Below are 18,984 nucleotides of genomic sequence, written 5' to 3'. Positions count from 1 at the left end.
TCCCCGCTTTTTTAAATGTATATCATATTTGTAATGAATATTAATATTGTCACTGGGTTGCGTTTTGCGTTAGTGTGCTAACTAATTTACAATAATAACCTAATAACTTTTAATTTTGTATATTAAAATTATCATCATGGAAAGTAACTTTTGTTTCTATTATTGAAATTAATTTTGATTTTTCAGGTGGATTCTATCTAAGAGCGATATATTCCTTATTAATAACATTAAGATTAACGTAATCAATTGTGACAAATTTATTTGAATCCATCTTTTATGAACGACGCTACCAAAACAAATAAAAATTTGAAACTTTTTAAATATGGAAGGAAATCGACTATATTCGATAAGAATCTTTCCATGCTTTGTGGTATAGTCGATTGTTTTTAATGCCACTGAGTTATAATCATCCATACATCTAAGAATTGAAGAAACGATAGATACCGATACAATCAGATTAATTGGTTTACTGGTATTTGATAGATCCCCTCAAACAAATCTAAGAATTGATGAAACGATAATTAAATAAACCAATAAAGTTTTGCCAAATTCATAAAAAATGGTAGTACTAGTATTTCATAATTTCATTGACATATGGAATCCATATTACTCCTATTAAATAAGAAAATACATACTCCAATAAACAACGAGTTGCTTAATATAGTTGTATCTTTTGGGTTTTGGAAATATTGTGTTTTGACCTTGTGCTAGAGAGGCACTATCACGTCAAGAACCTTTGGGTCTGATTCATGATCCGCGAGTTCGTATCACGTCTCGTCTACTATCCGAATCCGAATCCAATCCTCAATAGCTTCGATCTGAACGAGCATTTTCGAGTTAGCCGCAATTCATCATTGTCTATCTCTTCCTTCCCTGCTTTTTTAAATGTATATCATATTTGTAATGAATATTAATATTGTCACTGGGTTGCGTTAGTGTGCTAACTAATTTACAGTAATAACCTAATAACTTTCAATTCTGTGTATTAAAATTATCAACACAAAAGACGTAACTATATCAATACAACATGTAAATTTAAATATCAACACAAAGACATAAATTAATCAACGCAAGAAGATTGATAAATTTATGTCTCTATGTTGATATTTTTTACATACAAAATTGATATCAGTTATTAGTTATTACTGTAATTTAGTTAGTATTTGATCACACACCGCTTGTCACGTATCGATTATATTAGACAATAAATATAGAGTTTGTAGATCAAACATGACATTTCTCCCGGTACACGACGATAAAATTAATTCATTTAGTTTAAAAATTATACTAGTATACTTATTAAATAAACAAATAAAGGTTTGCCAAAATATAAAAACATGACTACAACAAACTATTGTTCTAAGAGAGAAGCTAGCGTTACGCGAGGTCGCTTCATCGCGGGAGCTTTGCAGAGGGGGCAGAAGTTCTTGCCGCGGAAGAGCCACCGCCGTATGCAGCCGGGATGAAACTCGTGGCCGCAATCCAAAGCAGTCACGGATCCACAGTACAGATCGTCCAAACATATGCAACAAACTTCCTTCTCATCATCTTGAATATCTGAATCGTCGTCGCAGCGACGCGTCTTGAAGGCGGAGAGAACGTCATCTGAGTCTTCCGACAAAACCCTTATGACGAGGCCGAACTCGGGGAGGAGGAGAGAGAGAGGGCGAGGCACAGGCGCGGCGGTGAGTTGAACAAGATCGACCTCAATAGAAGATCCTTGTTGACGATGTTGCGCTACTTGATTCATTGCGGTGTCGTGCTCCTCCAACGTCCATGGCGACCATAGAATTGTTTCGAACTTAAAAGCACGAGCCATCGCCTTTGATTTTTGGCTGAGAATTTAGTGATTTGAGAAGTTTGAAGGTTGTATAAAAGGGGAGAGGTTGGGATTTAAATACCCCAAATATTGGGAAGAATTTGATTTTGAGTTGGGTTAGGATTTGACAATGTTGTGATTACTATCAAAGAAATTTCTACTAAAAAATACTACTACTAATACTATCGCAAAGCAATTGGGATTGTGCTAAACAAATTTATAGTAGTATAAACTTTTTTTACGCTGAAGTATGGATTAAAATTTACGCTACTAAAATATGGACTATTTAGAAATTAAAATATGAATACTTTTTATTTAAATCAAAAAAAATTTTGTTAACTTCTTATTGATTTCCTAACTTTTAAAACTCGAATATACACTTGGCGGAATTTTATATTATTTTTTCCGCAATTATCCCACCATGGTCAAAATTAAAAATAATATGAAAATAAAACAATGTTGTTTTCGATAAAACTATATTCTTTTGGACAAAAAATATCATTTTATTTTTATTGCTGATAATATATCTAAAACAGACACCAATTTATCCGAAACGACATGATTTTGTGCGACAATAGTTTTAGAATTTTTGTAGGACAATGCAAAAAATTACTATGAAAGACTGATGTCAACAAAAAAAAAAGTACTAACTCATTATTCCTAAAAATTAAAACCTTTTTAATATAGATGGAAATTAACCAGTAGCAAAACTACTACCCCACTAAAGTCATCGTGGAATTAGTTTTAGTAAAAAAAAAAAAATGAGACGCGCATTTCGCACAACAGTAAATTATTCAATTTAACGTTATCGGTTTCGATTGAAATTTTGTTTACTCTCTTTATCCTCCAAAGGGAGCAGCTTAAACCCAACCGAAATTCATGTACTACTAAAACCCAAGAATTTATTGGGGAATTTATCCGTTCGGAAAATGGCGTCTGTTTCTCCTTCTTGGCGTTATCAAGGTCATTGCTTTTTCTCTTTTTTTTATGGGTTTTTACTTCGTTTTATTTTCGACTAATTGAATTTTTGGATTCTATGGTTTCAGATGGAGGATTGAGAAGGATAGTTTCAGTGGACACCAAGAATCTCAAGGTTTGTATTTGATTTATTAATTCTGGCTAACTGTTTGAATTGTTGATGAATTTTGGACTTCAAGTGTTGTCTCATGTTCTTTACTTGAGCTGTTTCTTGAATTCAATAATCCTACTCTGTTTATTGGATGATTAGGTTTTTGTTTCATAATTAGTTGCTAGTACCGTAAAAATCGTGTCTTGATTGATAGGTGAGCATAGTTTTGAATGATGAAATGTTGCCAGTGAGGTATAAGAATCGTATTCTTTCAGACAATTTATTGCCAGTGAGGTATAAGAATTCCACCCGTGAAATGTTGAAAATAGAAGATGGAATATTTTCCTATCAAAATATGGAAAATGAGGTCAACTAGAATACTGAAATCAATATGAAAGTTCCACAGAATTAATACATAGATTAATATACTTACCTTGGAGATCGTTATCATATATAGATAAAAATGTAAGCATACTGAGATTCCCAAATTCGGTTGGTATGTTTCCATTGAACATATTCATTGATAAGCTCAACTTCTCCATCTTGCTACACTTATATATACTCCTTGGAATTTTTCCATATATTTGATTCGCTCTAAGAAATAATATCTTCAGTTTCGGAGTATTATTGCACATATCACTTGGCAGCAAACCTTATAGGTTATTAAACCTCAGATCAATATATTCCAATACCGACATGTTTGCAAGGATACCTCTCGGTATTTCTCCACTGATGTTGTTAGATGATGCGCTTAGATGCTTCAAGCGATGTAATTTGGACAGCTCAGCTGGTAAGACGCCTGTGAAATTGTTGGAGCTGATGTCCAAGGATTGGAGAAACGTTAGGTTTCCAAGATGTGGAGGGAGGTTTCCATGGAGGCCGAAATTGGAGAGATTGAGAGATGTGACTCTGTTGTGTTTGATGCCACACGAGACACCGGCCCAGTCACAGATGGAAGTGTTGGTGAGCCATTTCTTGCTCAACGCGCCACTTGTGTCAACAGTAATGGCTTTTTTGGACGCGAGAAGAGCATCTCGATCAGTGGTGAAATCGGTGATAAGTGGTGCAGATGAGGTGAGCATGAAGAAGATGTTTATTTTAATTAAAAGCATGAGTTGCAAAGGCAACAAGAAAGAGGTGGCCATGAAATGGTAGTAAATTGGTATTCAAGTTTGTTAATGATGATGAGGTTGTTGGTAAGTTGAATGAAGCCATGCATGGAGGAAGGTAAATACTCCCTCCGTCCCCTATTAGGAGTCACTCTTTGACCGGGCACGAGTTTTAATAAATGTAAAGAAAAGTTGGTTGAAAAAGTTAGTGGAATGTGGGACCCATTTTTTTATATTGATTTTATAATAAAATGTGAGTGAATTGAGTTAGTGGAATGTAGGACCTACTTACTATTTATGGTAAAAATAAAGTGTGACTCTTAATTGGAGACGGACCGAAATGGAAAAGTGTGACTCTTAATGGGGGACGAAGGGAGTATTATATTTATATAACCCCATGGCGATCACTTTAATAATTTGAACCTCATAAATCTAATTCCTTGCATTAACATAAGTCTTGAGCATGTGAAATGTGGTACACTAGTACAGCCTGCAATGTTTCCACCACATATTTCAAAAAGTTAAGTCTTGGTCAAGCTAAGTCTTGGTCATGCTTTTTAACACTGAGTGATCATCTAATTTTTCTTTATAGTTCTCCATAAATCTAGAATATGTAGGTTAGTATTAATCTAATTATTTATTTTCATAAATTGTTAAAATTTGTTTTGATTTAGTTTGATTTTTTCTATTTATTACTCCCCCGTCCTGAAAATTTATCACTTATTTCTATTTTTGTCCGTCCCTAAAAATTTGTCACCTTTCACTTTTATCATTTTTGGTAGAGGACCCTACATTTCACTAACAGTGGCGGAGGGAATTCATAACAAGGGAGGACGATGGTACCCCCAAATTTTTTTTTTACTACTGTAATATTAGTATATAATTTTATTAGTAATGTATTTTACAAAAATTTCCAAATGATAGCTACCAATATTGAAGTAAGAATCATCTAAGGAAATAAAGCTTCTCTTCTTTTGACAAAGAAAGTGTACTCAAACTTGCAACTTTTTATCCTTTCGATTTTCAAGCATTGATTTGAGGTCTCTTGATTGTCAACTTGGTATATTCATGGAGGATATGAGAAGAGATAATGGCTTTCAGAATTTGCAAGATCTTAGTTCTCTTTCAATGACGCTTGTTGAAACAAAGAGGGATGTGACTTACCCATTGTCTATCAAGTTGATTTTGATTCTTCCGGTTGCTACTACAAATGTAGAGAGAGTATTTTATGGAATGACGTTTGTGAAGAATAAGTTGCGAAATAGAATTGGTGATCAACCTTGAATGATTGTTTGGTTACTTTCATTGAGAAAGAAATGTTTCTACAAGTCTTTGATGATGATATAGACCATCACTTTGAGGAAATGAAGACTCGTAGAAAAATATATTAGGATGTTATGCATAGTTTTTGGTTTATTTTATTTTAAAATACACGAGTTCAAAATTGAATGATATTTCAAATATTATTTTACTGTTATTTTCAATTTTTTTAGTATTATGTAATTATTTATCATACGACTCGTACTCCCAGATGACAAATCCTGGATCCGCCACTGTCCACTAACTAATTCACACTCACATTTTATTATAAAACTAATATATAAAAGTAGGACTCATATGCCACCAACTTTTTCAATCCACTTTCTGTTATATTTTTTAAAATCTGTGCCGGATCAAATGATGACGAATTATTAGGAACAGAGAGAGTACTATATCTTTTTATAACTCGAGTCTCAAGGTATTAACCCGTCTCATACGTATTAATGCCTAATTGAATTAATAATTGTCTTATATCTAGTGTATTTCTAAAAAGTTTCAATTTCTTCAAAATATTAGCGAAACAAACATATATTTTTCAATAAAATAATAAATATTCATTCATAAGTTTTCATCCATACCATTTTCTAACTTAATCATGACGATAGTCTATAAAAAGACCCTCTCTACAATATAAAGTGGAAAACACTTAAAAGTGAGTCTACAAACTTCTCCTTCCATCCCATCCCATAATAGATGTTGATGACAAATAATATACATTTATAAATCAGAGAATTTTTTTCTAGAAACAGAAATATAACATCTTTTATAGAACAAATTAAAATAACAAATATAACATCTATTATAGTAGTAAATACAGAATTTGTGATATCCATTATGGGATGGAAGAATTACTACTTCCTCCATCCGTTATTAGGAGTCCGATTTCTTGGTGGCACGAGTTTTAAGAAATATCAAGAAAAGTGGGTGGAAAAAAATTAGTGGAATATAAGTCTCACTTGTATATATTAGTTTTAATGAGTTAGTGGAATGTGGACCCTATTACCATTTATAGTAAAAATAACCGAGAATCGTATTGCGGACAAACTAACATGAAAATGGTACTCCTACTCACGGACAGAGCACATTGGGATGTTGGAGCAAAAAAGACAAGTCAAACTACTACTCCTACTATTTTCTACGTATTGCTCTTACTACTGTGCAACATAAAATAAAAAATTTGTCGAAATATGAAGCTGTTATTTCCTCGGTCCCATAAGAGTATATACTTTCGATTGAGCACGAGTTGTAATACATAATTAGTAAAGTAAAAGAGATATAGAAAAAAAAGGAAATTAAAATATTATTAGTAAAAACAAAACTCACCTCATTATAAGAAAAAAAGTTTCTAAAATTCGAACGTGCATGTTCTTCGTGAAACGAAAGAAAAGAAGTAAAGGTATAATAAAGCACATGAAAATCTGCATGGTAAATTTGAGCAGTATTAAGTGAGCGTATCAAAGAGATTTTAACAATTTAATTTATCCCTCATAAAATTGCAACTCATAGAATTATAATAACACATGGAAATGATGGAATCAAATTTTATCGCTTGCTGTTGAAGGAAATATATTACTCCCTCCTTCCAAGGAAGATGACACATTCCTTAGGCGACACGGAGTTTTATGCAACTTTACTTATGTATTAAGTCGAGAGAGTAAAGTTAGAGAGAAAGTAAAGAAGAGATAAATGTATTTCCATTTATAGTAATGAGTCATCTTAGATGGGACAAACCAAAAAAAAAAAATGAATCATTTTGTGGGACGGAGAGAATAAAATTTATTAAAATATACTGGAGCACTAATTTAGTTTGTAGAAATATATTAAAGTTTGTCTATGTATAAGAAATATATTTCTTCTGTCTATTTCTAAGCAATTCATATTTCTTTTGGGAGTCATAAGTTAAGGGATTTATTTTCTTTTTTTTTGGTATTCTCTCTTAATTTATTAATAAATTTTAATTTCATAAATCCAGTGCTAAAAATAAATGCATCTCTTAGCAAGGTATGGAGAGAGTATTAAAGAACCAATTTAATTATGTGACACATTTGCATCAATTTGGACACGAGCCAAAATAAGCAATTGCATTGAAACATATCTATAATTGCATTTTCACATATGCCGTTTAATTTGGTTGAAACTAAAGTATTCTAGTAGTCAATGCGTATGCAAAGGTTTTGTCGTCAACTCTGTTATTTACGCGTGTGGGAGCCCTCTAGGCATCTACATGGTTGGATATTTTAGACTGACAATTTGCCATGATTTAATAAGTTTGGGAAAAATAGGAAAAATAAAGAAGTAACATAGATCAAGAAAGAATTTTAGATTTCCACCGGTCCCCAATAAATGTTTGGTTTCACTTTTACTATTTTTAAAAAATGGACATCACATTCTAATAACTCATTCCGCTCACAATTATTATATAACTAATACGGAGTATATAAATATGGGGTCAACATTCTACTATATTTTTCCACCCATATTCTAATATAGAGTCAAACAATGTTTAAAACCCGTACCGATCAAATATGAGATATTTAATAGGGATCGAAATAAATGGAATAAGTTTTAATGTGATGATTTTATCTTCGACTAATTTTAATAGATATTTTAAGATTAAATAGACAAATTCGAATTGATTTTGTAGAATGTGATTAATAAGGCATAAACACATAGATAAGTCATTCATGTAAGATATCCAATCTCCTTCGGTATGCCACCAATCAATTTTTCCAAATTCCAATGATGTAAGATGTCCAATGCTATTATTCGTTACTCCATGTTGATGTTTTTAAGCAGTACAAACTACAGAGTCGTTTTATTATATAATCAACAGAATCAAAACTGGTTGATGAAGACTAAGGTTGAAAGAAACACTATAGTGAAAAAATGAGAAATATAAAGGGAAAAAATCTTATCTTTCCTAAAATGATAAAATTACAATCAAGGAAAATGAACCTTATACTATAAAGAATCACGACAGTTGATCAGCCCATGTCATAAGGATTAATTGTTAGTGGAGGCCCAATCCATCTCATTTGAAATTGAAATTCCCAAAAAGCGTAACTGAAAAGCACCATTCATTAATATTCAACATAATTTAGGAAGTTCAGTATAACATGCAAATAAATCTAAGAAAACAACAATACGGGACGGCAATACCCATTATTCAACATCAAAGGCTCAAACCTTCTTATCTTCTTCTTCTTCTTTGTGGTGCCACATTTCCTTTACGGCTGCTCATCTTTATCCTGTAAAATCTGTAGATCCATTCCACCAACCATTTAGGCCTTCCATACCCAAGAACCAGACCACCCACAATCCCACCTACTACGAATCCACATCCATAACCCAAAACAACAGCTTGCCAACAGAATCCATCCAGAATACCATAATCATCATCACCATCTTCTTTCTGCATAACTGGAGGCGAAGGCTCTTCACATTTTCGTGATAAAGGAATTCCACATAGTCCAGAATTCCCAATATATGATGCATTTTCAAATGTGGAAAACTGGCCATTGGATTGAGGTATCTTCCCTGAAAGATTATTCATGGAAAGGTTCATCACCGAAAGAAATGTGAGATTTGTTAGCTCTGTTGGAATTCCCCCTTCCAATCGGTTTGAAGACAGGTCCAACGACTCGAGTTCTGTAATGTTTCCAAGAGATGCAGGTATACCTCCTGTGAGGCCATTGTGAGACAGATTCAAATATATCAAGGAATTCAATTTTCCTATGGAACTTGGGATACTGCCTGAGAATCTGTTGGATGACATGTCGCTTGTTGTCAAGATTGTCAACATTCTCTGATATTCAAGATCTGAACCTTTCGCAGTTAATGTCAATGAATATCTATAAAAGTAAGACATTTTTGGATCATACGGATAATACACATGTGCACCTATCATCCCTTTGAAGTTCCTCAAATATTCATTCGGCAGATTTCCAACGAATGCATTATGTGATACATCAAAAACTTGCAACTTGGGGAATGGAAGAGTAGTATTGGAAGCGAGAGAAGTAATGGTACCACTAAAGTTGTTGGACCTCAATACCAGGATCATAAGATCGGTAAGATTTCCGGTCCAAACTGGAAAGGTGTCTTGTATTCTATTGTTTCCAACATCAAGAACCTGCAGTATTCCACAATTTGAAAGGGATTGGGGTAATGTTCCTGCCAACTTATTACCATTCAAGTCGAGTGACATAAGCCTACAATCCTTTGAAAATGTAGTCGGCATGAATCCTGTGAGTTGATTATTGGATAAACCCAAAATCAGAATAAACCCCACTGGAAATGTAGTTGGGATGGATCCTGTGAGTTGATTGTTGGATAAATCCAAAACCTCCAAACTCCTCAAATTTCCAATTTCAGGAGGAATTATACCTCTGATGCTGCAGTTATATGCTGTAAATCTGATAAGAGATGACAAGTTTCCAATGGAAGCTGGAAGGATACCATTCATCATCGGATTGTTACCAATATCCAAACTCGTCAAATTTGGGCAGTTAGTTAAAGAAGAGAGAAATCCCAATTCTTGATTCGGCGATTCTACCCCACTCAGATTATTATCCCATAGACCAAGGTCCTGCAGCTGTCTTAGGTTACCGAAGTCGGGGATAGGGCCGGCGAATGAGTTATTGCTCAAGTTTATATATTCAAGCTGAGAAGCATTGGTGATAGAGGTTGGAATTTTGCCTGTGAGTGATTCTGTTATGATAAAGATCAAGATAGAGCGTGGACAGTAATAATTAAAGTTTGAATATGGAAGAGTGGATAGTAAAGTAATAACTAAAGTTTGATAAATTTATAAAGCTTTGTTTTTTTGTATTTTGTCCGAGTTACACCATTTTGGAGCAGCGTACAATTTACAAATTTATACGCCAATATATTCAAACCAAAATTCAATAGGTAGTAATAGGAAAGGTTCTAGATAACATAAGTTTAAGATTTATATGGAATTTGGTTAGAACATTAAATTAGATAAATTTAAATTCGAATTCGACTAAGGAAAGTGATTATGACGGCTATAATCAAATCATACGAATTTGTTTTCGGAACATGTACAAGCATGAGATAATATATAATGCGGCGAATAAATCACAGTGTAGTACTCAAACTATATATTGAACCATATAAAAACATACCTTTGAACTTATTGTTTGCCAAATTCAACCATCCTAGCGAAGTGAGGTTACCAACTTGGTTGGCTATGGAACCTGAGTTGAACATGCATTAGATAGACTTAAATGACTTCTTGCGGGAATGGAACTTACAGATTAAGCAAACTTATTTAAACCAAAATCCAGTGGTAGTAATGATTAGAGGTTACAGATTAAAACAATTCTAATATTATACTTCATCCTTGCCTCTATCATAAAGACGTTTCGTTTTGGCACGGAATTTTAAAAAATTGTCTTAATAAAGTAAGGGAAAATGTAAAATAAGAGATGAAAAAAGAATAAAATAAGAAAAATAAATAAATAAAGAAAATGAGAATATAATTTTATCAAAAAAGAAAATGACTCACCTTCGATGGGGTAACCTAGAAAGGTATATGATTACCGGGGGATGAAGGGAGTACAAAAGAGGTAAATATACATTATTCAAGATTAAGTAAGATTATATTGATGTGATATACGAGCCAATATGGAGTTTGGTTACAAATTAGATTAGACAAATTCAAATTCGACTTTGAGTATGGAAAGTGATTGTGGCAGCGTATTAAGTTTAGTAGTTGGTTTGAAATCAAAGTAGTAATGAAATTGTAATAGTAATCAAATTATATTGATGGGACGCAAACCAAGTCATGTGTTGAAAAATGAATAAAGCTGCAAGCAATATATAAGAGTAAGAGTGTTGCAAAACCATGATGTATGATTCAACGCATACCTGTCAATTTGTCTACAACGCTTACACATAATTTAAGTATGTAAAATAATAATGCGGATAGTAAATTATAGATTAATACTCAAACTATATGTTGAATCATATGTAAACATACCTGTAAACTTATTGGTACCCAAATCTAGATATTTTAGCGAATTGAGATTGCCAAGTTGCATCGGTATGGAACCTAATTGAACATCGATTAAATACACTTAAATTACTTCTTGCAGGATTGAATCATATGTAAACATACCTGTAAACTTATTGATACTCAAATCTAGTAAGTTCAGGGAATTGAGGTTGCCAAATTGCATCGGTATGGAACCTAATTGAACATCGATTAAATACACTTAAATTACTTCTTGCAGGATTGAATCATATGTAAACATACCTGTAAACTTATTGATACTCAAATCTAGTAAGTTCAGGGAATTGAGGTTGCCAAATTGCATCGGTATGGAACCTAATTGAACATCGATTAAATAGACTTAGATGACTTCTTGCAGGATTATAGTAAAACAGAGAACATCGAATCCTGACTATATTGTAAAGTTCATTTCAACTTTTCAAGATCTAAAAAAATCAGGAACAAGCCAAGTAGTTTTTGGATTGTTTTAGATATATAAACATTTGGAATATTAGAATTAGTATTGAATATAATATAAACAATATAGTACAAATTTAGCAATATACAGGCCTAATAGTGAAGAGAGGTCAATTTTAAGTTTCAAATAACTTAGAACATATTGCAGAGATAAGACAATTGTCTAAAAATTATGTTAATTTAAAATTGTAGAATATATTCCTGGCCAAAAGAGTACTAGATATATAAGTTGCTACTCGTACCTGTTAAATTGTTGCTGCTAAGAGACAACTCTTGGAGGTTCCGTAAATTTCCCAAATTCGTGGGTATGCTTCCATATAGTTCATTACCGTTAAGGTGTATGTATTCCAACGATGAAACGTTGAGGATAGAAGACGGAATTATTCCTATCAAAATATGAGTTCTTGAAGTACTATTAAAACATAGAACATTGAATCATGAATAGATAGTAAATTTCATTACAACTGTTCAAGATCGAACTCAGGCATATGCCAAGTAGTGGTTAGAAAGTTTTAGATGCATAAACTTTTGAAATATTAGAATTAGATTGTGGAAAGTGATTAATTCATCAGCGTATTAAATTTGAACTTAAATCAAAATAGTGATCAAATCAAATCATACCTGTCAAGTGATTGTCGTTAAGATACAAATTAATCAAGGATGTAAGATTTCCAATCTCCTTCGGTACGGCACCTATTAATTATTTGCATAGTAAGCATAGCAGTGCATGGTTGCAATTAATTACACCTATACATAATATGCTTAGAAACAACTTTGGCAGTTAATATGTTAAGGATTTGGCCTCCGATTAAAGTTTAACATAATTTTATCAAATAATTACGAAATAAGACGCTGACCCAAATAAGATTTATTTACAAATACACCATTCATTTGGGGCCGCAGGAATAATAGATATATATACTCCTACAAGGTTCTGTTCAACTGTATGGCCAGCTGGCAAGAATTGGTTATAAAGACGAAATTTCTCAAGTGAGTGGAGTTGGAGATTGACAAGTGAGAGCCTCATGTTTGAAGGAAGACTATGATACGAACATATATTCAAAAATATCCCTCCTATCAAAATGTAACAAATAAGGTTGACTGAAGTCGTCAAATTAATGTGAAGACTCCCAATTTTAGTTTGTATTTTGCAATTGAAGTACTACGCATTAATTGAACAAAAAAACGTTGTTTGCTTCACTCAGGTCAAGGATTTCTAGTTGTCTTAGATTACCAAAGTAATACTAGTAGTACAAGATGTTTATTAGGAATATGTAATGTACGTGTTTATAAATATATATGCCAAGTTCTTATAAGCAAGATCCAACACTAATACTACTAATATAGAGTGGGTTATATCAATTGCTAACTAAATAGCAATTCCATCAAATCTTAATCATTAGAAGATGTAGTGGTTGAAATAATATCACGTTGATTATATTTTAAATTAAAAAAATTATTAAATAAACTAAAAGTAGGGTTATGATCAATTGCTAATAAAAAGCAATCCCACCAAATCTTAATCATTAGAAGATGTAGTGGTTGAAATAATATCACGTTGATTATATTTTAAATTAAAAAATTATTAAATAAACTAAAAAAGGGTATTAATATGAAGGGTCATCTTCTATTGCTTATAGCATCATAATCCAAAATCAAGACCAAATCTTCATCCTTAGATTTTAAAATATGCGGATGAGATTAAATTTTACGAATCTCAATAAACAGTACTTCCTCCGTCCCACAAAAGATGTCACAATTTCCTTTTTAGTTTGTCCCACAAAAGATGTCACATTTCCATTTTTGAAAAAAGTTCTCTCACATGAATGTAAAAATTATATTTTCTCTCCATTTAACACACAAAATAAAATCTCCTAAAATCTTGTGCCGTCCCACAAGTGTGACATCTTTTGTGGGAAGGAAGGAGTAGATAAAATATCAACAAAGGGTAAGATCATCATTTTGTTATCATATCATAATTTTTGTGTTTTTTTATATTTACATGACATGAGTATTTCAACACAAGTACACGAAAATATCAATCCAGTTTTATTGAGATTTCACATGCATTATATTGAGATTTTACATGCATAATATTGAGATTTTATATGCATTATGTTGAGATTTCATCAAATCATCAACATATACGAAAACTGAAATAAAAATCATCAAATTTCATCATTCGAACATCGTCGGAACATATGCAATTGAGATCTTGTTAGAATCGTTATAAAATTACCTTTAACTTGATATATTTTTTGCAAAAAAATAATTTAAATTGAGAAAATTACGTAAATTTAAAGTTTTAGGATAATTTTAATAAGAGGGGATTGACATTAATACCCTTTCATTTTATTTAATAATTAATTAAATTTAAAATATAATACACTTACATTATATCAACCACTAGATCTCCTAATCTAATGGTTAAAAATTGGCATTAGTTTTGGATTGCTAATTAGTTAGCAATTGATCACCTCCCTTATTATCAATTCTTATATACACTAGTTAAAATTAAATACCATCTCTCTCTTCAAAATCATATTAAAATTTCAAATTTACATAACTCTCTCGATTTAGATTATTTTATCATAAATAATATATTAAATTAAAGGTAATTTTATAAGGATTCTAACTAAACATCATTTGCATATGTTTTGACGATAATGGGATGATGAAATTTTATAATTTTTATTTCAATTTTTGTATATGTTGATAAGCAAATTTTATATAAATAAATGCATCAAACAATCTCAATATAATGCATGTACAATATTAATAAAATTGTGTTGATATTTGTAATACACTATGTTGATATAAAAAAATCCATGAACATTATTATGTTATAGCAGGTTGACTATTTTACCTTTTTGTTAATAATTTATCTACTATTTGTTGAAATTTGTGAGCTTTAATCTCATTCACTTATTTTAAGATATAATGATATAGGATTTGTCTTAGTAGATTTGATGATTCGAGATTTACTAGTAAAATATTGAAGATATAGTTGATTACAACTTTAATAAAGTCCATGTTTGATTTTGATTTTGACTATACTAGAAATAGATTATTTACGTATTATTAAATCCATTAGAGAAAATGTTATGCAAGCTACCTTACGAATCACCTTATATGAAAATAATTAAGTACTAACAGAACATTTATTTGGCGCCAAAAGATTATTAGAGTATATTTAGTCTTCGCACCTGTCAAGTAGTTGCTACTAAGATTCAACTCTTGAAGGTTGAGTAAATTGTCCAGATTTGTGGGTATGCTTCCAGATAGATTATTGCCATCGAGGTATATGAATTCCAACGAGGAAACATTGAAGAGAGAAGACGGAATATTTCCTATCAAAATGTCGAAAAATGAGGTTAACTAGAGTGTGAAAGCTCCATTTCATTAATACGTAGATTAATATGGTTACCTTGGAGATCATTATGAGATATAGATAAAAACGTAAGCATACTCAATTTCCCAACTTCGGTTAGTATGTTTTCACTGAACGCATTCATTGATAAACTCAACTGCTCCATCTTGCTGCACTTATATATATTCCTTGGAATTTTTCCATACATTAGGTTCTCTCTGAGAATCAGTATCTTCAGTTTCGGAGTATTATTGCATATGTCACTTGGGAGCTCGCCAGATAGCTCGTTAAACTCCATATCAATGTCTTCCAATAAAGACATGTTTGTAAGGACACCACTCGGTATTTCTCCGCTGAAGTAGTTAGATGCCACATTTACTTGCTTCAAACGGCATAGTTTAGACAGCTCAGCGGGTAAGACACCTTCGAAATTGTTTGAGCTAACGTCCAAGGACTGGAGAAAGGTTAGGTTTCCGAGATGTGGAGAGAGGTTTCCCTTGAGGCCGAAGTTGGAGAGATTGAGGCTGCCACTCTGTGGTGTTTGATGCCACATGAGACGCCGTCCCAGTCACAGATAGAAGTGTTGGTGAGCCAGTTGTTGCTCAACACACCACTTGTGTCCACTGTGATGGCTTTTTTGAAAGCAAGAAGAGCTTCACGATCAGTGGTGAAATCGGTTATTGGTGCAGATGAGGTGAGGGTGAAGAAGATGTTTAATGTAATAAAAAGTATGAGTGAAAAAGGAAGTAAGAAAGAGGTCTCCATGAAAGTAGTAGTAAACTGAAATTTAGGTTTGTTAATGATGATGAAGTTGTTAAAGAAACAGGGTACTAAATAGTTGCAATCGAAAGCTATATGGAGTGGAGATATTTTGTCTTCTCAAGAATAAAGTGAACAAAGAAAAGTCTTCACTTTCACGATGCAATCATCTAACACGATTTCCTATTTCAGTGTTTACTAGTATTTCTCAGTTATGATTTTATGATCATATTCACAATTTAATTAGAATAGATGCATCATGTATATACTCACAAAATAGATTTAATATAACATAATATTCAAAAACATAACATGGACTTAATATATAGATTTAATTGACCTACAAAATCAAAACATGAACACAAGTCCACATAATATACAAAAACATAACATGGACTTAGGTCCACATATTATATGCATGGCCAGAAAATGCTAAGAACAGGTCCCACATACTGAGAAACTTGCTATATTGCTTTTGGACTTGGGTACACTTGTATGGATGCATCTACTTTTTCCACCGACGACTATTAAAGTGAAAACAACACTTTGGTGGCACTCCCAACATGAAAAAATAATTTTTGATACTCTCTCTATTCCATCTCCGTTTCATAGTAGTAAAATCATTTTATTATTTTGGCACGTTTCATAGTAGCGAAGTCATTTCCCTTTTAAGTAAAAGTCAACACATTTCTTCTCACTTACTTTACTCCCTCTTACTTTATTATTTCTTCAATTCTCTACCTTTTTTCATTTCCTACTTTATTCTTATTTTACTTAACTCACTTAACATAATTTTTCTTAAATTGGATGCTGAAAAGAAACATCTCCACTATTATTGAACGGATGGAGTATATTGTTCTGGTATATAATTGCATTTTGGTAATATTCGAGGAAATTGATGAGATTGTTCGTTATGGGCCATATATTTACGACTTTTAGCAGTACAAATCCTAATGTACAATTTAAAAATTGATTGAAAAAAGAAGAAGAATGACTAAGAGTTGTAAACTAATGACATGTATTTCAAAATTTGTGTATGGAATTAGCTCCTTTATGAATTCAACGTAGAATATTCATATTAATCAATATAAAAAAGATTAGCATTTTACAAACTTTTAGTTTTAATGATTCCGAAGCTTGGAGAATAAGTCATATATGAAGAAAAGTTTAATCCTACGAAGCTAGTGACTTCGCTAGTGGGCCTGCTCACTTTAAGGCCCAATGAGGCAGAAATATCGGGCCTAATAAACCTAATAGAAGATGGTTTCCAAATTATTTTAGTATTGCACCTGAATTTTGCCATTATATATAAAATAGAATAAAGATTTGTAAATACGCACAAGTTGTTACAGTTCCAGAAACAGTAGTCGTTGAGACATTTTCACAAACACCTTAGCGCATCGGTATTTACAATACAAAAAGTAAGCAGAAGACGAGACTGCACCTTCAAAAGAGAAAAACTCAAAGCAGCCTCAAATTCCCAATTTCAGTAGTTATCCTACGGCTGAAACTGCTACAAGGAATCTCCCCATAAATCTGCAATGACAGCGAATGTGTGCGTGATCGGTTTAAATGTAAGAATGGAAAATTAGAGGAAATCAAAATTGGAATTGACCTTGTGTTTAGATTACTCTTCTAGGCATTAGATACACATTGTGCCAACACCTTCATCTTTTTTTTTAATTGACACTTAGCATTAGGGTAATCCTAAAGCCTAAAGCAACACTTTTGTCACGCCATTGAATAAGTTAATTGGCGAAATGATTAGTCAGATATCCATTAACAAAATACAAGTGAGAAGTCTTTGCTATTTTTTAAACCCAATTGATAATAGTTTGTTGAGGCCCAAACCATCGTACTCGATAAGCCCAAGTAATAATATTTAGGTGAGGCCCAAACCAACGTATTTGATAAGCCCGGAAGGAGTACTTTTTAAATACTATTCCCTCCTGTTCGACGTAGAAATTATGTTTTTCGCTTTTTCTATTAATAGGAGTCTTATTGGGAAAAAAATTCTAAAAAACATTAATCCAACTAGGGGTGGGAATATGGGTATCCGTGGATACCCGACCCGAAAAAACCGAATATCCAAACCCGAAAATCACCAAAATGTCCATCCAAAACCCACCCCGATATATTTTCTGGTACTCCAATACCCGTCCCGGGTATCCATACCCGACGTATTGGGTACCCAAATACCCGACTCTTTACATATGTTAATAACTAATACAAAAATTAAATTTTATATATTAATGGAAATATAGAAATATCTAAATTGACTAATGTCTTTAATGTTTCATTTATTTTGTAGTATAAAACAAAAAAAATGGATCACTTTTATTTTAAAGTATAAGATTATTTAATGCAAAATGACTAAACTTAATTTAAAATATGCTTAAAATAATAAATTGGATATTCGGGTAATACCAATATCTAGTCGGGTTATCCAATACCCGATTTATCTTATATTTCAATACCCAATCCCAAATTAATCCCATAAAATTGGATACTGGGTATCCAAAATTCAGCGGATATCGGGTCGAGTACGGGTAAATCCAATACCCGATATCCGTATTCCCACCCCTAAATCCAGCAACTAAATTTCCTAAATGGATCATTTGTTTTATGCTACTGAAAAACATTCTCAAAATACATGTCACACTCTACAAAATATAATCCCGGGGCATATTAAATTAATGTATTAGTACTTACCATGCTTGCCTACCATTTAAAGAGCTAATTTACCAATTTAGGTTGTCTATAATTTATAAATTTATTTATTCCATTTTTAGAATGCATACCAAACATTCGGATATTCCACACTTTCTACACTCACAATCAATCTATTATAAAACTAAATAATAAGTTACTAAAAATCACATTCTCCCTTCACATCAACAGCAGGCAAGGCCACACGAACTTCTCCCATGCTTGATGGCCACCATCTAGTAGTACTACTTTCTTCAAATTCAAGATCATCTACCTCTGTCTCTGTCTCGTCCATCGCCTTTGATGTTTTGAAAAGTATGAGGAATGAGGCCAAAG

The 18,984-nt window shown here is 32.3% G+C and overlaps 2 protein-coding genes across 2 annotated transcripts; both read right to left on the bottom strand.

The window, feature by feature from the left end:
- Positions 1–8,383: 8,383 nt before the first annotated feature.
- Positions 8,384–12,504, bottom strand: LOC125197118 (receptor-like protein 36). Its single transcript, XM_048095822.1, has 7 exons — positions 12,432–12,504; positions 12,053–12,196; positions 11,598–11,669; positions 11,460–11,531; positions 11,322–11,393; positions 10,465–10,536; positions 8,384–10,015 (listed from the first exon to the last, which is right to left on the bottom strand). Exons 3-7 carry the CDS (start codon positions 11,656–11,658, stop codon positions 8,508–8,510), a joined length of 1,785 nt encoding a protein of 594 aa, XP_047951779.1. The 5' UTR covers positions 11,659–11,669; positions 12,053–12,196; positions 12,432–12,504; the 3' UTR covers positions 8,384–8,507.
- Positions 12,505–14,926: 2,422 nt separating this feature from the next.
- On the bottom strand, positions 14,927–15,956 carry LOC125195453 (receptor-like protein 33). Its single transcript, XM_048093600.1, has 3 exons — positions 15,238–15,956; positions 15,017–15,160; positions 14,927–14,937 (listed from the first exon to the last, which is right to left on the bottom strand). The coding sequence occupies exons 1-3, from the start codon at positions 15,731–15,733 to the stop codon at positions 14,927–14,929; spliced, it is 651 nt and encodes a 216-aa protein (XP_047949557.1). The 5' UTR covers positions 15,734–15,956.
- Between the last annotated feature and the right edge of the window lie 3,028 nt (positions 15,957–18,984).

This window comes from Salvia hispanica, chromosome 6 (genome assembly GCF_023119035.1).
Source record: "Salvia hispanica cultivar TCC Black 2014 chromosome 6, UniMelb_Shisp_WGS_1.0, whole genome shotgun sequence".
Classification (NCBI taxonomy): Eukaryota; Viridiplantae; Streptophyta; class Magnoliopsida; order Lamiales; family Lamiaceae; genus Salvia; species Salvia hispanica.
This window is presented reverse-complemented; position numbering and strand designations above follow the sequence as displayed.